Source organism: Drosophila sechellia, chromosome 2L (assembly GCF_004382195.2).
Source record: "Drosophila sechellia strain sech25 chromosome 2L, ASM438219v1, whole genome shotgun sequence".
NCBI classification, from domain to species: domain Eukaryota; kingdom Metazoa; phylum Arthropoda; class Insecta; order Diptera; family Drosophilidae; genus Drosophila; species Drosophila sechellia.
Window position 1 is genome coordinate 13,848,288 of NC_045949.1, and position 23,068 is coordinate 13,871,355.

Genomic DNA, 23,068 nt, shown 5'->3' on the forward strand with positions numbered 1-23,068 from the left:
GACCTATAGATGGGGAGAGGCATTTAATGTTCAAAATCATTTCATTATTCTGATCTTATAATCGTGATTTTATAATACAAACTCAGTTAGATTTGTTGCAGAATCAATGTTTTAATTGCTATTAAATGTGATCGATCACATGCATATGTACATTATCCAAAAAAGTTTCCGAAGGGTAGTGGAGGTCTTGGCGGTGGTCGAGGAAATGCTGGGATCGGCGGTGGAGGCGGAATAGGTAGTATAGCAATTACAGCAGGATCAGCCTCTGGCAAGGATCCAAGGAATGGAAATGGTGGAGGAGGAAGGGGGAAGCCTGGCGGTGGAAGCGGGAAGGCTGGAGGTCCAATCACTTCGTGGTGGTGATGGTGGTGGTGTTGAGCCTGTTGGTTGGAGGGAGCTGTCGTTGTGGTTGTTAATTCTTCAGTGGTTGTCGATAAAGTTGTGGTTGTTATTTCTGCAGTGGTTGTAGACGCGGTGTTTGAGTTATCCTCAGTAGTTGTTGGAGCTAAAGATGTGGTTGTGGGAGATATTGTTGTCGTTAATTCTTCAGTAGTAGTAGGAGCAGTAGTGGTTGTCGTTGCTTGTTCGGTCGTTGAGGTTACGGTTGTAGTTGTTGTTACTTCTTCAGTTGCTGTTGAAGCAAGAGTAGTGGTCGATGGCTCTTCAGTCGTTGTAGAAGAGACTGCCGTTGTGGGAGCGGCCGTAGTCGTTGTTTTCTCTTCAGTAGTTGTTGTTAATTCTTCAGTTGCAGTAGGAGAAGTATTGGTTGCGGTTATTTCTACGGTCGTTGTCGGACCAATTGTGGTTGTTGTTATTTCTGCAGTGCTAGTAGGAGCAAGAGTAGTAGTTGTAATCCCTTCAGTGGTTGTGGGAGCAGTTGTTGTGGTCGTTTCATCAGTAGATGAAGCTAAAGTTGTGGTTGATAGATCTGCAGTAGTTGTAGAAACTCCTGTAGGGGTTGTTGCTGATTCTTCGGTTGTTGGTGTAGCTAAAGTAGTACTTGTAGGAATGATTGTAGTTGTTGGTATTTCTTGAGTGGTCGTAGGAGCGGAAGTCGTAGTTGTTATTTCTTCTGTCGTTGTGGGTACATTTGTAGTGGTGGGAATATTATCAGTGGTTGTAGGAACAGGTGTGGTTGTTTTCAAGTCTTCAGCTGTTGTAGAAGATGCTGCAGTGGTCGTGATGTCCTCCGTAGTTGTGGAATCAGATATGGATGTTGTTGTCGTCGTACTTAGCAAACATATTGGTAAGTGCGGAAAATTTTTACACTGATCTGATTCCGTTGTAGTTATTCCTTCTGTCGTTGTGGGTGCATTACTGGTGGTCGAAATATTTTCTGTGGTTGTAGGGGAAACTGTGGTTGTTTTCAAGTCTTCAGCTGTTGTAGAAGATGCTGCCGTGGTCGTGATGTCCTCCGTAGTTGTTGAATCAGATATGGATGTTGTAGTCGTCGTACTTAGCAAACATATTGGTAAGTGCGGAAAATTTGTACACTGATCTGATTCCGTTGTAGTTATTCCTTCTGTCGTTGTGGGTGCATTTGTGGTGGTCGAAATATTTTCTGTGGTTGTAGGGGCAACTGTGGTTGTTTTCAAGTCTTCAGCTGTTGTAGGAGATGCTGCAGTGGTCGTGCTGTCCTTTGTAGTTGTGGAAGTGGATTTGGTTGATTGTGCACATAATGGTAAGCTCGGAAAAATGATACACGGAAATGGTTCAGTTGTAGTGGTTGTTTGCGTGGTTGAAATTGATATTTCAAGTGCAGTCAACATGAAAATAACTAGAATCCAGCGAATGATCTACAAAATAAAAGTCCATGAATAAGTTCTTAGATCCAGCAGAGGCGACCTTACCATCTTGAGCTTCTGGCATTCACTAAATCCTCGAAAATAGTTACAACTATATATGTACAACCTACGTTTCAATCGTCTTTGTTGTGATTTGACAGCACATTCACCCTCGTCAAATGCAAATAGTAAGTGCAGCCAGAAATAGAAATTAGATAGCGTTGTCTATTTTTGTAACTGCTTTTTTAAGGCCCTTTTTAGTTTGAGTAATGTTATCGTTTTGTAAAAACAACAACAACATATCCTTTGTCGGTCTTTTAATACTTTTGAAATAAATAGAAGAACCAACACATATTTCTTAACTATATTTTTTATTTATTTTACAGAATTTTGCAAATTAATTTGCACATGATTTAATGCCAAAAATAAATATATGTGAACTTAGCTTAGATACCAATCAGATTCCACCTGTCTTGGCTTCTTTTTACATATTCTCTGTTTCTTTCTTAAATTGAACTATTTGTAATGACTGTTTTATGAAGGCGAAAAAGAAAAATACAGAAAAGTATATGGAAGCACCAAATCGTTGCGTATATCTCTTATACTTGATGGATTTGCACCAGTTCTATAAAAGATTGTAATTTCTTAAGTCCTTTCAAGGACGTTGGCAAGATTTCACTATCAATTTTGGATGTGGTTGATGAAACTCCTCCTCACTTAAACTAATCTTAAGGCTTAAACAAAAAACTGCTTAATAAAGGGATTCTCCGACCCCGGCAGCTTTAATCTCTTCACGCCAAGACTCCATCCAGGGCGTGAATCACTCCATTCGTGGCTGGAATATTGGATGTGACCATCTGTGCATCGTTGACCTTAATCTTGCCCGCGGATGTCTTCTGGAGAATCACGGTTTTGCCAGTGGACAAAGAGTCCTTAACCTGATAGAAACGCATACCAGCGGAGAAAAGAGCCCCGGGTACAATGTGCTTCATGGCAAACTGTTCGGCTGCATCCTTGTCATTGTACAGCTTCTCCAGTGTATCGGAATCCAATTCGCTGAAGCTTTTGTCCACAGGAGCGAAAACAGTGTACGTCTTGACACCTGAAAATTAACATTCATTAGAAAAGATTATAGTTTTGGCTTGAATATTTTCTAACCCTTGCTCTGAAGCTTTTCAGACAGTCCAGAGGTGTACAGAATCTTCAGGAAATTGCTGAAGCGACCCTCACGATCAGACTGCAAAGTCTGCAGGATATCTCCAACGGGCAGTGGGAACATCACGCGATCGACTGCGTGAGCCACTCCTTGCGGGATCTTGATGTCCTTTTTGTTCAGCACAACCATGGCTCCGTTGATGGTGGTGAGCTTCAAAAATAAATTATATATGTGAAGTTTATAGATTTCATTGAATTATTGCAGTCTTACAGTCACATCATTCCACTCCTGGTCGTGCATGTTGTACTGGTTAACTCGCAGCTGTGTTCCAGCCAGGGAAACGCCAGTCATCTCGTCCTGCAGGGTGGCGATCTCGAAAGCTCCTGGAATCACATGATGGAGTAGGAGCTATGAAAAAGAAAATGTTATTACTTTTATGAACAGCAAGTTGTTTAGTTAGGATCAACATACCCCGCTCAGCAATCTGGGATTGGACTGGAACTTTTCCTCGGCTCTTTCTGGTCCTCCCAACTGCACCAAAAGATTCTTGAAGGCCTTATCAGTGGGAACAAAGATGGTATACGGTCCGGTTTCGTTGAGTATGCTGTCCAGACCCGACTGCCTCAGATACTTTGCCATGGCGAATAGTCCGTTAGTCTTCAGTATTTGCAGTAGGTCTTCGCTAGGATTGGACAGCACCGAACTGGTTGAGGGATTCGCTTGAGCGGCCTTCTCGGTGTTCTCCGTCTCCTGGACGAGGGCATCGGCATATTGGGGAACAGGTGGCAGGAGCTCTGCATTGTTCGCCACATCAGACAGCCTCTCGGTCACCACCGGCAAGTGGGTGGATACACCTTCCAGATATGGGGAAACTGTCACCGTGGAACCTCCGTAAATGGGAGATGTTGTGGTGCGGATCAGACTGGCGGCATTCACATGACTGGTGCTGCTCTCGTAAATCAAATTGTGGCGAGCGGTTGTGGGAGCAGTGGTTGTGGTGGTGGTGGTTGAGGTCCTCGACGGGTGATACTGCCTGTGATTGCTGGGTGTTCCACGGGAAATGAAAGGCGTTGGAGTAGTTGTGGTGGTGGTAGTTGTGCTTGTGGTCGTGGTGGGTGCGCGTGTAGTTTGGATAATCTTGCCGCTCTTAATCTCTACCAGCTCATCGTTGGGCAATGTTAGGCGGGAAACCGAAGGCGGCAGCTTAATCTCTCCGCTCCTGATGCGCTCCAGAATGCTTTCCACTTCGGATCCCGTTTGCTTGGTCTCCTTCTCGCCGTTGGCCTTCACTCCTTGGATTTTGAAGCTACCATCGGTCTGCTCCTCCAGGTAAACGTAGGTGGCCTTCTTCTTGGGCGGCAAAGTTGGTGGTGCAGCTGTGGCTGGTGCCTGTGACTTTGGGCTGAGACCCTCAATCTCATAGCCATCGGGAATGAGTCCGCGCTTGGCCAGCTCTTCCAAGGATGGTGGCTCATCGGAATCCGAGGTTATGACTGCGGAACTGGCAATGCTATTGGCTCCATTACTGATGCCCTGAATATCACCGGCACCACCGCCGTAGAGAGCGGCCAAACTAGAGAGGTCAACACCACCGGGCAGAGAACCGGAAGGAAGGGTGTCCGACTCCTGAGGATCGGGGGAACGCAGAATTTGTACCTTTCCACCACCGGGCAGCTCAAGATCTTTGCTCTTACTGGGAGCCACATCACTCAAACTTAGCTTGGCTTCGCCACCCAACGCCTGTTGAGCCAGCAAAGTTTGCAGTTGCTCCTGGGAGTAGGCCTTTTGCCCCTGGACCAAATTGGGATCTGTGGTGCGAATCACCTGAACCCGCTGGCCGTTGGGCAGAACCAGGTCCATCTCATCGTAGGTCTTGTTTCCCGTCAGGGGTTGTTGTGGTGCTTCGGACAAGGCTGCCTTGAGTTGCTTAAGCAAATCATCCCGGGCAATGGTCTTCACGGGTTTCTTGCTCTTCTGACTTGGGAATTTTCCCAGTTCCGACTTAACCTGAGCATAGATGTTCTTTTTTGGAGTGGTTGTGGCCTCAGTGGTTGTAGTTGTCGTCGTGGTGGTGGTTGTCGTCGTCGGGTGCTCCTTGTAGTACTGTTGCAGGGCACTGTTGAACTGATTGTACTCAGTGGGATGAGCCACTGGTCTTCCACGTGCCGGTGCTGCCACATAGGGTGAGTTCTGGTAGTTGGCATTGTGTTGGGTCACGATGGTCGGCAGGATGTGCTGCTTGATTTGATGCTGCTTCAGAAGGAATTCTTCGTGCTGCTGACGCACCTTGTGCTGCGACTTTTCGTACTGCTTGGCCACAAATTGCTCGTGCTTCTGGATCAGCTTTTGCTTGTACTCCTGGTCAGCTGGTTGGGCCTGAGCCTGAATTGGCGATGGAGCATTAACGAATTGATGCTGGAACTGAGGCTGCTGCACTGGCTGCTGCTGTTGCTGGAAGGTTCCTCTGGTTGGCTCCGGGAAGGGTGTGGCCTGAACATTGCTAAAGATCTGCGGCACTGGCAATCCCAACTGGGGAGTGAGCTGATACTGCTGCTGCTGACTGGACTGTGGCTGGTAGTTAAACTGGCTCTGCTGCTGGGGAATCGACTGGAAAGTGGGCACGGGGGCCTGGCTGGGCAGCTTCTGTGTGGTCTGGGGCAGAACCTGTGGTCCAAACTGCTGGGGCTGCTGGTAGGCAAACTGCTGCTGCTGCTGCTGTTGCTGCAATTGCTGTTGCTGGTAAGTTTCCGGCGATGGCTGCGGAGGGAAAGCAGTAGACTGCAAGCGGGAATCTGGGGAAATACAACGAGAAGGGTAACAGGTTGAAGATCAGGAAAGATCTTAAGTCTGACTTACCAAATTGCTTATGCCGCTGCTGATTTTGTTGCTGATTTTGCGGCTGCTGCTGGGAGCCAGCGAAGTTGCGCAAGTCCAAGAAGTTTTGATGATGCAGATCCAAACCGGAGGCCGGAGAGGGCAACTGCTGCTGCTGCTGCGGGAACTGTGGAGCGGTTTGAAGTTGATTTTGGGTCGAACGTTGGAACTGCTGATTGCTGTGGGGCTGCTGATGCTGCTGCTGCTGCTGTGGGAACTGCCCGAAGCGGTGCTGCTGCGGCTGCTGCTGGTGATGCAGATGCGTGTGCTGCGGATGGGGGCCGTGTTGGGAGCGGTGGGGAATGGGCAGCTCCACGCCCGCCTGGACAAAGTTTTGCTGATTGTACTGCTGCAGATTTAGCTGGCGGCGCTGCGAGTTGTGAAAGGGCGGCTGCAATGAGGGGAACAGGTGAGTTACAACTTTCCATGGCGATCATTGCATCATCCCGGCCAGAGCAGAAACCAGCTTTGGCTCGAGATCCCTCGACAGTTAAAAGATAAGTCAAACATTGAGTGAACGCTCCTAAAATAGACATGAACCAGTTTCACAGGCGGCTGTAAAAGCAATCTCCGCTCCACTTTTGCAGGCTAAACTGGACTGTGTGTCTGGTTTGGCTAGGGGTCCTTATTGGCGGGCAGTCGGTCAAGTTGAAGTCCATAAAAAAATGGCAAACTTGTTTGCGCCACGAAAAAATACGTATTACGGAAGATGAAAGTGCAATTGCTCGGCTTTCTTCATTTAAATGATGGTAATATCGGTTGTAAAATTTGATTGCCCAAGAAAGTAATACCAATGATGCACACACTTTTCAGATCCGAGTTAAGCATAAATTTATGTAATGACAGTTTCATGCTTCCTCCCCCAATTGAAGTTGCTCTATTCACTGGCTAACCCACTTGTATTGTTTTCCATCTGCAGATGTCATTAGAGTTTCTCTCTCAACGAGCAAACTGCTTATACAATCTTGTAGATAGGACCGCCCTGGCCGAACTAGCCGTCATACACCGCGTATACGTATTGCCAATTGAGGGGCCAAGCAAATGGTCAGTCGTCGAGCAATTGTTACAAACAGTTATCCAACACAAAATCCAGAGGGGAAGGTGAAGCTGCATTGACTGTCGTGGATATTGTAGATGCACAGAGTTTTTTTTGTCTTATGGCTAAACTGCTGTATGTATAATTTAATTGCCTGGGCCATAAATCTTCTTTTTCCCCGCCGAGCTCTGTCGATGCCAGATTGAGGCGTTATCAGGCTACTCGACCCCTGACTCTTTCTTTTCGCATGGTAATTATGTTGTTGCCGCTAATGCCGCACCTCATCATGACGCGATGTTGTTGCTCCGATGATGCCGTCAAAAGCTAACCGTGGGTTGGGGCAGTGGGATTATGCAACCTAATCGGAGGGGCAATGATTAAATTGGAGAAGAGATGAAAATGCTGGAGCAGGTGAATGAAGGAGTTATGGCGCTTTCTTATAATGGAATAAAAGCTTGCTCAATTACAAACTCAGTCATTCTTTGGGTGGGTATATTTTCTGTGAAATCACTTTTGGGCCGCCTGCCTGGGTAATCGGAAAAAATCCAACGTCTTGTCATGCATCTTCATCGTAAGTTTCTGGTTTTTCTACGTCTACAATTTTCTTTCTTTTTGAAGATGACTTTTCCCTACAAATTGCCTGACTGGTGAAAACGTCAATCAGTCATCAATCAAGTGCCAAAGCAATCAGCATCGTTGTCCCAAGAGCCACTGAACCCCACTCCTCATAGGGCACACGTATTTCTCCTTCAATTTCTGTCTATCCGCAAAAGTTTGTACGCCATGTATCGAACATGTCAATTTCGTGGTTTAGCGTATTCATTCAACATTTCCACGGCGCTTGTATGCAAAACGCTTTCGTTTTTAAACGCCACCGATCTGTGGCCAACCGTTAACACGCTGCGCATGCGCATTGGCATTAACCCATTGCTGGCAGGTGGTTGTAGCTGTCACCAAATGCCACCGCAACCCACGTGGTTGATACCCAACTGTTTGCCACTGGGCTAAATATGTCAAATGATTGGCACATGGAGTGTGGGTGCTACTCAATCGTCAAAACTCAGAAAAGTGACTAAACAGTACCGGCAAACATTAATCACGATACTCAACTCAAATTTCATAATTAAGTATAGAAAAACGTAGTATATAAAGCTTGGGAGTACCTCTACTTCCATGCAATCTTACCATAACAAAGCTTGGATTTCCCCTAATCAAACTCGTGTTTCGGATCCAAAACACAACATTAATTTGTTAACAACTAAAATATTAGCTTAGATAAACAAAGAAAGTTCCATTGGAGTAACAAATGGGTATGGGCTCCCACAACCGACTCCACTTCGTTACGTAAACTTTTCCATTCCGGGGCTGTCAAATGAAACGAGCATTATGCTAATCGAAGATGATATGCCATGGAGATAGAAGTCACTACATTCCACCGGATCGAAACCAGTTTACAGAAACATTTTTCACATGTTCGGTGGGGCATTGTGATCCACGATGTATCTGTCAGTTACATGACTCCAGCTGCCGGCTAATTTGTTAATAATTCATAATTGATTTCTCATCACACACACGGGGTCGAGACAAGTATTACGATGCCTCAGACCGACGAGATACGAAATGAAAGCGAAATTTTGGAAATTTCTTTTTAGATTTGGTTTAGTCTCGCAGTGAAAGTGATCCGCTTGGTATTTAGTAAGCATTTAAGGTGTTTATGCTAATTAGAATTTAATAGTCAAAGCCGCAAGACCTTCAAGCCCCAAGAAATGGTGCGCTCATTAATAGTCACCCAAAATCAGAGGCCGTAAATTCTTCAAATCCTGAGTTGCGCAACAGCCTGAGGTTTCTGCGAGATGTTTCGAGAGTCGCACAATTTACAAGTTTTCCAGTTTTTTTTTTTTCGGTCATGTCAATGGCCAATGGCATCCAAGCTGGCCTCGTTTTCCCCGATTGCCTTTCGGATTTCCTGCCTGCCCCGCAGTCAACCGAGGAAAAACCAAATGCATTTGCCTTCCAGTTTTGCACTGGATCTTTGTGTGTTCTTTCTACCACTCTTGGCGTTTTGTTTTGGAGTTTTGGTAACCACATAATGCAATTCACATAGTTTCAAGGTTGTTTTTGGTCTGATCTGAGGATCTTTTTTTCAGAGGCGATCGAAGTCGTGTTGTGCAATTTGTGTTCTCGCCATAAAAAGAGCTGCACATGTCAGATGTCAGATTGGGCATCAATCTAACAGCTAATGAGGCTCCATGTTTTTGGGATAAGTAAAGAACATTCAGGTTTTTAGTAGAATCAAAATAAAGATTACAAAGTGCAAAAAGTGGGCCAATTAAAATTTTCTTAGGAAGCTATTGAAATGTAGTAAATAAATCTCCGGGGCTCGGTAACCAATCATTTGGGTACAACCTTTTATAAAACTGCAAAATAGCCAGAGATTTAAGGAGTCGACAAAACTGGGACACTTCATCGTTTAAACTGATTTATTATTGGGCTGTCATCCACATTTTGGGGCTCATTAAATTGTTTGTCTAACTTATCATCACAGTTCATCTTGATCTTAGTTAAATCTAAGAAATCGTGCTCACATTATTTCCACATTATTTATCCGATCGATAAAGTCCAGAACAGAGTGCTTAGTTTCGATTTTTGGCCCCAACCAAAACTGGTTAGCTTAAGATGAAACCTCCTGCACTCCCCCTGTTGACAGTCACCACATGACGGTAAATGTGCATAATAAGCTCTTGATGGCAGTTGATGGCTTAGTTTTGTGTGGCGGCTGCGGCGGCTTCGTTTCGTTTCTTTTTACTTCGAGAATTGGTCAATCCAAAAATTTGGCAATTCCCTTTCACTTTTCGGGGCTATCGAGAAATGACTGCAATTTGCAAAGATGGCCCACAAAAAAATAGGCGAACAAAATATTTCTGTGGATTTCCTAAAGGCATTTTAATGGCCAACAAAATAGCTAGCCGGCTAAGCAAATAAGTAATTAATTTGTGGCCGCACAAAAGAATGCCCAGCAACAATGGCTTCAGCAGCAACAGCAAAAAGTGAAATTTACATAAAATTGTGTAATTAAAAGAGGTAAATAAGAAATTGCCGCAAGCGGCTCTTTGGCCAACACCTACAACTAGCCAGCACATGAAAGCGAAAGAAGCCATCGTCCGAACAGCAAAAAACAGGGCGGCAACAATGAAAAGATTCCAGGCGAAACCCGCCAGCGGTTAAAACAACCGAATTGAAGCAAAAACAAATATTATTTAACAATTTCTTTAAAGCCGCGCAAGTAAAGAAAAAAAGAAACTTGGTCAGCTCGGTTACTCCTCGCGTACGAATCCGCAGATATTATCGCTCAAAATACTTCACTCTCACAAACGTAGGGAAAAGTACTTAAAATCTGAGAAAACAAATAAGGCAATTTAGCAGACAGTTGCCCGATGTAGCCACTGATGATCTGGGTACTTAATACAACTAGTCAGATTAATTAGGGAAATTGTATTGCTCGAATCTTAATTCATGAAATTCTTCTTGGAATACAGATCGAAATAATAAGAATTTGAATTAATTTCCAATATCGATGAGTTGGAATTTGGACTGCATATTTAGCCACCTATTTCAGTATCATAAAGGCAATAAACTAGTAAAATCACAATGCTATTTAATTTAGCAATTCCTGCCTTCCTTTGATACTCCAACAACTGCTTATCCACATTAATTGGAAACTTGGCTTCCACAAAGCACTTCAAGGATTGCACAATCGCTTGCAGCAAGACAAAATTGTGAGTTAATGCGATTGCAAGTATCTCGGCACTTCAAAACATGAGTGGCATACAAATTTAATTTAATTGAAGAAGCATCAGACTCATTTGCGAATTAGGCATTTTGCCAATGGCAAAAGTTGCATAAATTCACTTCCTTTTAGAGTCGTGTTTGTATCTGTATCTCAACACCCACGCAGCCCGCACAGGTAGCTAAAATCCAACAAATGCATCCGACGACACTCCACCAAAGTTTGTGCATGGAAGCTCCGCTCATATGCTTAATTTGACACAGTCTGACACTTTTTACGAGCAACTAAGATTTATTATATCATTAGCATGGCGAGGGGCAGCATCTGCAGTTTCCTTAGTTGCAGCGTACCTGCGAGATACTTAACTGAACTAAGCAAATGTAATTTAAATAAACCCACTTCTTTTTCGTTTTGGTCTCGGTGTGGGGCATGAGAAATTCGGGTTTATAGGCCATCTGTTTTTGGGTAATTAACATGTTCATATGGCTAATTGCAGCGAACTGAATTTTAATGGTGTCCACAAATGGCATATTATGATTTTCGGATGTCGGTCTGCAAGATAGCTGTCTAGTCTTGGAAGGTCGTACTTGAATAGAAAGTGACAATTTTTATTTAGCGCAAACTAAAACTTTAAATTGGTATTTAAATTGCTTAATTTTAGTGCAGACAGTAATTAATGATCATTAGAGCACACAGTAGATCACTATCAGATCTTTTTAAGCAAACAGCTCAATTTTCAGCCTCAACACACTTTCAATTTCAAAACCACAATATCAGCCGACTAATATCATAACACACTTATTATTTGGCAGACAATCGCCTGAAAGATCCTCATAATTATCAATGGCAATTGCGTGCGAGTCGGACATTAAACAAAAACCTCTAAAAATTATATTATTGTTGTAAATAAATTTAAATACGCTGCAATTTTTACTTTCCAATTCAATAAATTTGGCGCACGCACAAAGTAAATTGCATGCCATATATCATTTCATCTTTTAGCCATGGCCAAGATATTTTTCAGGTAGGAGTTTGGCGCCCACATCGTTGGACTCGAAGATTTATTAACTCCGCTTTGTCGATGGACGGTAGCGTACAATAAAGAGAACCGCCGGAAAATATTACAATTTCGTTTTCGAAGAAAGGCGTACCAGAGATTTGCATTAGTCAGATTTCGTTACTCAACTTTACCGTGAAATTTCATTGACAGTACCGCCACACGCCCAAAAATCTTTCCACGCTCATCAACCGTCAAAGATTCGGAGGAGCCTTTGTTGAGCTCATCATCCCGAGCTCTTGTAATTTTGTGCAATTTTTCTCCGTTTTTGTTGCCGTCACAGAGTATTTCAATGGCGCCAATATACAAAGGCTTTAAATGCGCGTTTTTCTGGCAAGCCGTGTACTTCGCACTTGTATTTACTTTAGTGACTTCAGAGCCATTGAGTTGGGATTGTTTGTCTACTCATTTCCATGGGCTGTCACTTGAATTGAGCGCCTCGATTTCAATTGATGCAAAGTCTTAAGGTGTTGTCGCGTTTGTTTGAATTATATGGGTCAGGCCAATGTTTGGATGGGCAGACTATTTATTTATACCGCTTGCGACCTTGGTTAACAATTCAGGTTGGCAAATTGTGGAAAAAGTGTGAGGCTATAAGGTCGTGATGGGCTTAGGTGACTGTCTTGACAGACCTTTGAATGAATTTGACGTGTATATTGCTGCTTTTGTAATCTTCCATCATTCAACTGAGGCATTTCATCCTCCCAGTCCGCTGTCAAGTCCTCTTGGCGCCTCAGATCTTTCTAGCGATCCAACTTAACGCTTGTCTAATGCTTTAATTACATATTAGCATTGCCTTAGATTCCCAGACATGCGATTGCATTTGGAGCCAGCAACCAGACTTCCCCACCCACGTATCATTTGTCAAGCGGGCAGCCATTGTTTTCGCATTGGAATGGAATGTAAAACTTTTGGTTTTCCATTTTCCCCCACTACATGTTCAGTTGGAATCCATAATTTGTGGGTTAGGAGTGCGCCAGTGCCGAATACTCTGGTTTTGAAAGTGAAGTTCTTTTCATTTTAATTACCTTCACCAGGCGGAGGAACCAATTAAGTCATTTTCCGATTGTATCGCAGCCAGCTCGTTGCTCTTGACTCGCCAAATGCTCACATTGCTGGGTCTCGTGCCCGCTTTTGGTCACGCAAGCTCAGTCATTCCGAGGAATAGACCCCATGCAAATTGCAGAGGGTCGCGGGGTCCACGGACTTTGGTCTATGGTCTACGGTCTCTGGTCTGGCAAATGTTTCAAATTGCCACCGGCTCGGTATTGTTGGTAGCCGGAGTCGGTAAACTGTGTGTTGCTGCAGTTCGTGACAGTTTTTAGCAATTACCCGGATGGGCCGGAACGCGACAAAGTCGAAGACCCATCTGGTCGGTCGACTGACCATTGTTTAGCGGTTAGTAACCCCACACGGAGTTCACTTGGCGCATTGGCAGCAGTCTCCCGAGATTTCTAAACGTGTCTGGACCGAACTTAGTACCCTTTTAATTGATGTGCATTCCCAACGTTTCCACACCCACCCCCGTTAGACCCATTTGGGATTTTTCTTTCATATTTATTTCGCAAAGAAATCGAAAGCTCAAAGCATTTCGCCTTGCATGCCCAACTGATGCACTCAAATGCGCAGGCGAAGCCGGAGCGAAATGAGAAGAAAATGTATCCAAAAACCGCCGAGCAAATTAAAATTTATTATTTGCAACAAAACGAAGCACTTTGGGTGCCGCGAAGAGGCGAATGGAAATGCAACTGAAATGCCAGCTATGGAACTTCTGCGGTGCAGAAAATCACCGAAGCTTGCCAAAAGTGTTTTTCTTTTACTGCATTTACTGCAACTCTTGTTCAGTTTTCTTCACTCCATGCCGCCAACCAACCGAAAGTGGCTGACAGAGGCTGCGGGAGTTGGGCCTCCAGTATGGGGCCCAACTCCATGGTGTACTGTACTGGGGTATTCGGTCTGTCGGTGGCGATAATGTGGCATGAAGCAGCCAACTGAAGTGCGAAGTGGGTTGCTGCCAGTCGGGGGCGTGTTCGGACCTGACAGGTACTAAGCAGAGCATCTCCCTCGCCGAGGGCTTTGACTTCCTGCCCAGGGAACCTCCGCGGAGGTGGAAAGTGCCCAAGGAGTTGCATCAGCGGCGGCTAAGTATGACAGCCCTGGATGTAATATTTACCATGATCATTCAGAGCGATGTTTGTTAAGGAAACAAAAGTATCTTAATGTTTTAAAATGTTTAAATAGGTACTTAAACATATTTACATCATTTATTTTTGATTTCCGGCTAAACTGTGTCCTTGCTCTCGTCATTTTGTAGCCAAGCATTGTTATAGATTTGATTATCTTCTTGCTTTCCAGGAAGATTCTTATTTCCCACGACCTTTAACCTTTTTGCTGCCTAACCCGAGGGTTATTACCATACATACCAGAGAAAAGTAAAATCGTTATCTGCACTTTTCCATTACACCACGGCAAACCGCAAAATGTCATTAAATAATTTCGCTGCGCATTTGCAGTGCTCAAAAGCACAAAAATAAAGTGCAAATCGATGGACAAGTTTTCGGTGCTTTGAGGCAGAGCAGGCGGCTCAATAGTACTGTGACTCCCACCTCGCCAGCCAAAAAGGAAAAACACACACACAAATTATGCAACTGCACGTCGGCTTGGCTTGCAACATCTCCGGGCAGACCAACCCGACCCGTCCAACAGTTGCAGATGCCATTGCAGCAGCAGCAGCAGCAGCAGCAGTGGCAGCAGCAAACTGCAGCATGCAGCACCATCGGCTGGTTGAAAATCTTGTTTTGGGAACTGCAAGCCAGCCGCAGCAACAAACGCTTCTTCATTTTCGCGCAATAAACATTTCGCCCCAGACACAAAGGCACAGCAACAATAAGAAAACGAAAGTGCAACAACACCGTGCCACAACGGGTTGCCCAGTTTGAACCGAGCCGTTGGGCTTGGCTATTGCCTATGCTATTGCTATTGCTATTGCATTACGTGCGGTTGGTTCCTCGCCGAGGATCGTTTGACTTTTGGCCATATTTGCGTTGAGTTATGGCGAGAAAGAAGATGCAGCTGAACAAACCCGTTTCACGTGGCGTATGAGTAACGCGGAAGTTCACACTTGCTGCACTTGGTACTGTCGGTACTGTTGGTACGGCGAAGGTGGGTGAAAATTGCCTTGATATATTTACTATTTACTTCACATACCGCAGATAATTGCGGCATTCGTCAGGCGACTTGCAACGTGCCACATCCAATTCCTATTTGTCGTCACTTGCAATTAGGCAACAAAAAGCTTTGACACAACCCATTTTCTTTTATTTTTTTTTTTGGTTGGCCAATCCAAGTGACTTTTAATGACCTGCCAGAAAAGAAGCCATCCGGATGGTATGTCAATATCAAACGATGATTTATGTCGCCGAACCCTTTTACTTTCTTTTTCCTCATCCCAGACGTCGTTTTAACGATCCCACCAGTTGGCATGTGAAATTATTGTTTATAGGCAATAGCATTTTTATTTTTCACTAAGCTAATTTCTGACGATCGTTTCCATGAAACTATGCGGAACCAAGCCTGCGGTTTACTGACCATGTTAATGGCTTAATAATTGAGAAGTTCGCAGGGGTAATGAGGAACTATAGAAAGCGGAAGATGCCATGAACCCCTACTCGTCTGCGGGAGATCCGCAATTCTCGGAAGAAACTTGCCTTTTACTTTTAGCCAACCTTTTTTCGTTCTAGTTAAACTTAATGTGGGTCAGAGAATTTCGAAATATATACAGTTATATGCGCAGAAAACAACTAACTTACATTGATAGCATAATACTTGGAGTAAGATGCAATTTTTCCTGCTGAGCAAATTGCAAGGTGGAAAATGAAATCCAAGAAAATTTCATAATCGCTCTTATATCAGCTATGCTATTACATTTTCAGTGATTTTTTTACCCAAACAGCCCTTTCACAGCCCAATCAGGCATGACACTTTGGTTTCATTCACTTTTCAGGCAATTTTCCTCTCATTCAAAAGCGAAATTGATTTAATTCTCAATGAGTTCGAAACCAGTTGGGTGCAAAGCCAATCAAATTAAACCGGACCAGAAAAAGAGCACAATAAAGAAATAAGGCAGATCCAATTGGACAGTCGCTGTCCCGGTGTGATTAGCGTTTCATTATTTTATTTGTTTGTGGTTAGCAGCTGAAAGGCGATCTCAATGGGATTACTTTGATGCGAATCGATTTAAAGAGGCGCCAGGCTAATGGCAGCTCATTTTCTTTCCTCAATTGGAAAACATCGAGGGCCATAATCAAAGGCGATTGAGGTGCGATGATTGAGGCCCTGAACCTGATTAGCTCTTCAGCACCGGCAAGTGGCATCATCACCTTAACCGCCTCTCTCTCGTTGAATCTTTCCTGTTCTGCCACAAAAACAACTTTCATTTTTCAAGCTAAATCCATTAAGAGTTTGTCACCTCTCCGCTCGGATATTAAAATATCTTTCAGATAAATATGCAACCAAACAACAACACTTTGTATAAAGATCTCTCGATTGACCCACTTTCCATGCCTTCAAAACGAGCAGAACGAACCCAGCCCGCAAAAAAAAGAAATTACAATGAAATGCGGCTTCTTATTATGATTTTTGCTGCTTTTATTATTATTTTTTTGGATGGTGGATGTTGTTGCTGGTGCTGCGACAACAAAAGCCGCTCCGAAATCGAACAGGTTGTAGGGCCCCCGTCACAAAAATATGAAATTATTACCCGCCGTAAGTCAATGAGAAATGTCTGCTGTATTTATGACCGGCTCGGGGCTACATTTAATCGTATATGATAAGCGACTATGCCATGGGAAGCTTAATTCCGGCATTTATTGTTTGCCTTCGAAACAAAAAGAGTGAATTTATGTGATGAGCAGCAATTTGGCAGCGGTTTCATAACAATCCAAAATTTATAGATACGTTAAAAGATTTCCTAATTGTGTGATGCATTATGTGATGTGATAGGTGTGAAAAAACGTCTATAATAAATAAAATTACCTTCCAGTCTATTGACTTCTTATAATGGAATCTATGATCTTTACTGACTGTGTTCTTTTTGAGCATATAGGAAGTACACTTTATTTGCCCCAACAAAAGTGAAAGCAAGTCGGTTAAAATACACATAAATATGTTAACTAAAACCAAAAAACAAACAGCAAAACGAAACAAACGAGAAACCAACAATTTGGCAGGCCCAGAAAAACATGTTCGCAGACAGCAAATCGCTGTTTCTGCCGGGATGCGGATTTCTGCTGCTGCGCCTGTGCCGTGAACTATGGATCTTGCGGCTGGACATGGACGATGGGCAACAGATGGTACTGAGTAGTTGACGGCCCGGCTGCCAAGTTTACACGACACAGCGACACAACTGCAAGCGCTACGTGAGGCAATATATACAAAATAATAAAAGTTCAAATTAAGCAATAGCAAAAAAAAAAAAGAAAAATCAACCGAAAAGAAATTTAACAGCCACCAATAAGCCGACAAATCCCGAATAGCAACAAAAGTCTCCCAGGCCAGCCAATGCAACTTGAACATCGACCAGTTCCTGTTCATGGCCAGACAAAAGGAAGATGATGATACTTTTTTCGTCAGCAAGCTTAGTTGTTTGGCCAAAAAGTAAAAAAGATTGTTAAGATGCAATCGCAGGCCATTGCCACAGCTTATGTCAATAGTGAGAGATGATGTTGGCAAAAATCTGGTTCAAACACGTTTTTCTTTTCCTACGTTATGGCGACGTTGTGCAAGTTGCCCAAAAGGAAATTGGCAAGTCAACCGATGCACGAAAAGGTTAAGGACAAAGCAAATGTTGCATCGAACATGAAATTAATTCCCGATATACATGAACTTCTTTTGTCCACTAATTGACGGCTCTCATACTCCCAAATCGCTGGCGATGATCAGGGCCTTTTAATCCGCCTGCCAATTCAAACATAATTCCATATCCAAACATTGCCTGCAGCACAAAAAACATCAAAATAAATCTTTTTACGTAATCCAAACCTCAATTATAGGCATTAGTTCATCCAAAAATAAAGATTAAAGACGAAAAAAGAGGAGACAACAGAGCTGTTGATTTCACATCATAAATCGTTGTGGCTTTTGGCCAAATCTCTTTGGGGTTTTAGCCGTAAAAGTGAAAACTGTAACAACGGATGCCCAACATGATCAGATTACATCAACATAGGAAAATCACGAAATCTGGTTAAGGTGATCGATTATCTAAGAGACCTTCAACTCGGCCAGAAGACAACGAAAGTTCTAAGAAACCCTCTGACTTGACAGATTTTCTACCAAATTTCCGCTTTAAAATATTGGAAGATATTTGTTTTCCTGACCACTCCACGCGAACAGGTTTAAATGTTGTCCCATGACTTTACGGCTTTTACTCCTCTTTTGCATCTTCATTTAATCGAGTCCCCCACCTTCGATTGAGCGAAAGATAAAAAATATTTTTGTGAAAAGGGAAAGTTCATTGAGGCGTTGAAAATCGTTTTCGTTTTCAGTTGCGGTCCTAAAAGTTTCAACAATTAATATTGAAATCCCAAAACAAATATTTAAATAATTGAATTTTTAAATAGGCTATGGAACTTGGGAACACCGACTGCGATCAATCGGGGGGTTATCTTATTGGTAGAAAGTCTTATGCAAGTCTGGGGAATTTCTGTGATAGGCGATCCAAAATCTTTGACCGTTTTGGTATATTTATGCGAGTACTACTCAACGCATGGCAACTTTCTTTGGCCGAGACTCGAAAAGATCTGAAAACTGTGTCAATTTGGTCGGGACAAACGAAGAGTCCACAAAGCCAGATCTAACAATGAATATTTGCATATCGTTCAATGGAAATGCAAATTAAGTGATAAACATTTTTTCACTATTTCTATGATTATTTGGCACATATTTGGGATGACGTTTATGAGGCATTGCCTTTGTCTTGTGGAATGTGGAACACCAGCGATGAGGTATTCGATACAACAACAAATAAATTATTGAAGTGATCAATTTAGGTCAATTTCCCAACTTACCCCATTGTGAAGGCCGACATTGGGTGGTGGTATAAATCCTTGTGCATTCGCGGTGACCACCCACAGGCACAAAGTGCCCCACAGTGCCAAAGAGACCCTCATGATTCACTCGGGAATTCCAGATATGCTATATATTTCCTCCGTTAACTGTTATTGTTTTCTCAATTGATCCGATATCAGTGCACTATTTTCTTTTAAAACAAACACGATACCGCTGCAAAATATCCCAGGAAAAAGGGGTCGCGCGAAAAAATGTCAGTTATGCGACGCGAAATGATAACACTAAATCCCAATCAACTTGGTCCGAAGTTATTTTCGTTACGTTTTCTATTTGCTTTATGCAAATGATGCAGTTTTCTGTTTTCTTCGCTCTCGGTTTTAAAATTCCGTTAACGTTTGAGCCGCGTTTGGGGACTTTTCAATTGACTGCCGTTGGTAGCAGCCGCAGACACTACTTGTCTGGTAAAAGTTCGAAGCTTAACTGAAGATCATTAAACGTTTGGTAACAATTTAAGCCAAGCTTGCCGCGAAGATGCCAAAAAGCGGTCGCAGTGGCAACGAAGACGCCAGCAACATGCGCACCTCGGCAACATGTTGCTCGTGTCGAAGAGGCAGCAATCTGGCCAAAGAGAAAGCAAAGAGCGCGATTTTGTGGCCGAAAGAGAAAGTGTTGCCGGGTTTTGAGTTGGCAACATGAGGAAATGGCTTGCGCTTCTGCATCACCTTATCAATTTAGCGTGAATCACTGGCATATCGAACCCAGAAATGGCTTACCCGAAACCCAAATCTCTGATCGTTATTTCCATGTCGCCAAACGATTGTGGCCACAACCACGTAGCTTACTCGGAAGTGGCGATAAGATCTCTGTTGGGGGGCGTCCAAGAATCTGAGCTATACCCAAAATTATTTTATTGCATTGCACCGTTTAAGCCAAAGACGTGTGTGTCTGATCTTATGACATGTAACAACAGTAGCCGACAATGTTCATTACGGCGTCTATAATCTGATTCACATTTTTATGATTTGGCCATGAATTATGCTGAGCTGGAATTTCGGTTGAGTAATGTGTTTAAAATTCCCGCTGAAATCGCATAAGGCGATCCATTGAACAGCACCTTATACCTTACATCACAAACCACTGGGCAGTGAATCTACATATCGCGTTCGACTTGATATCTTAATAGGGAAGAGTTTTGGGAGCCAGGGATCAGCGGATTATTGGAATACATTAATCACTGTAAAAATGTTGAATTCAAAGATAAGTTCAATAGACGCATAAAACATAAAACTGCCATACATGCATGGTTATGTTTTAAAAAAGATATTTTAAGCATATTGGTTCAAATCTATAATTTTTTAGATGACATTTCTTTTTACTATCTTGAAATAAACCAAAAATGTTGAAACACACACTGCTCTCTTATTATTACTTTTTTGGATCCTCCCCATTGATAGTGTTATTTAATTTTTAAAATTATTTCCTCTTGTGAAACACAAAGATAGCATGCATTTTATATCAGAGAACAAGTCAGACCCATCAACAAATTATTGCATTTCCAGCTTTCCACTCAATTATGTCCAGGTCGCAAGCAATTCGGTGGCGACTAATCAACAAGTCCATCAATCAACTCCCCAAATAGGCATTTCATCACCGGCTTTCATAAATAACTTTTCACTTTCCGGACGCCCAGGAAAACGAATGCAGTCCCAAGGCCAATTATTTAGGGGGCCCAAATGCAATTCTAAAAGACCCGGCCACAGGTACCTTTAAGTGGCGATTGCATAAGTGGCAAGCGCCAGTCGGCTTATCAGGTTTGGCTTCTTTGTTCCATTCACAGACAATGATAATGACCCATGATGATACTAAAGATCGGACCCCGCTTTCCCCTCTCTTCCGTCTGATGTTTTGAAGTGCGTGCTTAAATTTTATTTGATGACTTTCTTTGTTGACCGATCGGGCTGTGAGAAAAAAAGATACTCTGCGCTATTTCAAAGATCGGTGGAAAATATTTTCACCTGCGCGCTTAATTGAATTGTTTGCACAATCCGTGGAAAATATTAGCAGGAAGTTAACCCCTTGTCAAATCAATTTCTAATTACCTGATTATAATTTCTATATACTTATTTTTTATTTTAGCCATTTCTGTCTTTCTCTGCGTATATCCCGCGGCGTGCTCGTGTTTCTGTAATTACTTCCCACACATGGCGAGTTATAATTGCCAATTTTGCTTGTTGGCTAATGGCTTGCCATTAATGTTCACTACCAGGGTCAGAGACAGGGCAAACCCAGTGGCAGTTGCGATCTTGTCTTCGATCAATTACAATTTATTGAAAGTGGTGCGACAAATTAGTTGTGACTCAAAGCATTAGATTGCATAATTTCTTTTTTACTGTTTAAAGACTTATTAAAGACACCCTTGGGATTTAATTACTACAACCTTGGCCATTTTGCATCCTAAATCACTAAGCTGACCTCTGACAATCACATCTGTGGTTTTTGCAGTTAAGTTTTATGTCGCCAAATAAACAAGTAATGAATCAGTTTTACTTTTAACAAAAGAAGAACTGTTCCGAAGCATTGAAAAACGGATTTTAACCATTTGCACTTATAAAATCTAGTTAAAGATCTTGATGAATGGGTAACCAACGAACAGTTAATATGCCTGCTCGAAATTAACAAAAAACAAAAGCCATTGCCAGACGGACGGACAACAAAAACTGAAACACCGAAAAAAGACTAAATGCTTTACAAATACCCAACAACAAAACGCTCGGGGGGAAAGACTTTCACCTTGCGACGTACGATCAAAAGAAAGAAGCAAAGAAATGTATATGAGGGGAAGAGCAAAAAAAAGGCCAAGAAAAAGGCAGTCAAGCCAAGGCAGAAGCGGCCTTCGACAGATACCCAGATGCCATGGACCCGAAACCGAAAAACCGAACCCGACCTGCAGTGGCCTCCACCTGGCAACAACAAGTGGGCAACCCGACGATCATGATCATCAGCAGGCGCTGAAGAAGCCACCATCGTACGTCAATAAACCTTTGACTCAATGACGCTTATGGTCGCCCGGGCTTTTATCACTCGATCCCAGACCCTCACAGGGAATTGTGGTTGGTGTGTGAACGCTCGTGAGCTGGCAACTTTTACTTTTCATTCAAGAACGGGTCGGGCATTGGGATTAAGTCATACAGATGCGGTTGATCCGCTGCGTGTACTTAGAATTCTACTTTCCCCGAAATCTTTCGACTTGTTAACCCCCACGCAAGCACTTGGGAATCAAAAGTGAAAACAAAACGCTTGGGCATTTGAAGCTGTCAAAGTTATGGGACAGGCCAGTGTACAGTCGGACTCATTCGCTGCTCAAACATTTGTTCAAATCATTTAGGATAATCGCCGACCATTTATTAAGCAACTATTGGCACTGTCCATTTAACCATTTAAAATGATATTTATTAGTATGGGCCCAATTTAAGCGCAGGCACAATCAATCTACAAAATATACAAATATTATCAACACAAAAAAAATTGCCAACTTCGGTTTTCTTTGCGTTTTAGATGCTGTCGGAAATTGCATAATAGATGCGAACGACCAAAGACTTGATGAATTAATAACAAAAACTAAATGATTGGGTAGCCCTTGCGGCAATATGAAATGGTGTCACGTGGAGTTATTATGCCCAACACCAAAATTGGGAAACACGAAGAAGCCGGGCTAACAAAATTAGACTGAATACAAAGTCAATAACTTTTTTATCCCGTAACCGCTTCCGTTCGGGATGATCAGTAGCATAGATACAGTTTGGAAAGGCAAAGATGCAAGATACAAATTATTTAAGTTCCTAATGCTGTTTAAAACTAACTTTAAATCACCATGATTTTATCTTAATAGGATTATAAACATTTGGTCGCTTGAATTTCAATAGTGACATGTGATTAATTAATTTTGTCAATACGTTTTTTAATAACCAAATCCAACTTATATTGGCTCTTAAAACTACCTAAGAAAAAAGTTAAATAAATGACTAATTTCTAGAATTCGTTCTAAAAACAAAATCTTAATCAGCTGAAGATTGATCTAAAAATGTCAAAATAAACTCATCTTACCAATTTTACGCAATTCTATGTGCAGCCTGGAAGTAGGCAACAGATATTTTCACAAGGCAACGATTTTTAGTGGCCGATCAAATTTGAAATAAATACCGCACAATATTTTGAGTACATACTTTTTCATTTATTTTTTGAAATTCTTGTAATTGTAATTGATTACATGTTTGTTTTCTTGATCTATACAATTAATATGCGTCATTAA

The 23,068-nt window shown here is 42.6% G+C and overlaps 2 protein-coding genes across 2 annotated transcripts; both read right to left on the reverse strand.

The window, feature by feature from the left end:
• Positions 1-152: 152 nt before the first annotated feature.
• LOC6611255 (mucin-2) lies at positions 153-1,869 on the reverse strand. The gene has a single exon (XM_032713889.1). The coding sequence runs from the start codon at positions 1,767-1,769 to the stop codon at positions 153-155; it is 1,617 nt and encodes a 538-aa protein (XP_032569780.1). The 5' UTR covers positions 1,770-1,869.
• A 300-nt stretch (positions 1,870-2,169) lies between these two features.
• LOC6611256 (mediator of RNA polymerase II transcription subunit 15) lies at positions 2,170-19,219 on the reverse strand. The gene is made up of 6 exons (XM_002035775.2): positions 18,759-19,219; positions 5,797-6,205; positions 3,412-5,732; positions 3,211-3,348; positions 2,943-3,150; positions 2,170-2,886 (listed from the first exon to the last, which is right to left on the reverse strand). The coding sequence occupies exons 1-6, from the start codon at positions 18,858-18,860 to the stop codon at positions 2,576-2,578; spliced, it is 3,489 nt and encodes a 1,162-aa protein (XP_002035811.1). The 5' UTR covers positions 18,861-19,219; the 3' UTR covers positions 2,170-2,575.
• Between the last annotated feature and the right edge of the window lie 3,849 nt (positions 19,220-23,068).

Bases quoted from the DNA above. Each gene is read 5' to 3' on its own strand.
- LOC6611255 (XM_032713889.1), bottom strand. From the start codon at position 1,769: ATGTTGACTGCACTTGAAATATCAATTTCAACCACGCAAACAACCACT.
- LOC6611256 (XM_002035775.2), bottom strand. From the start codon at position 18,860: ATGAGGGTCTCTTTGGCACTGTGGGGCACTTTGTGCCTGTGGGTGGTC. The intron at 6,206-18,758 runs GTAAGTTGGGAA...CCCTCATTGCAG, and splicing joins ATGTCGGCCTTCACAATGGG to CCGCCCTTTCACAACTCGCA. The intron at 5,733-5,796 runs GTAAGTCAGACT...GTATTTCCCCAG, and splicing joins GCAGCGGCATAAGCAATTTG to ATTCCCGCTTGCAGTCTACT.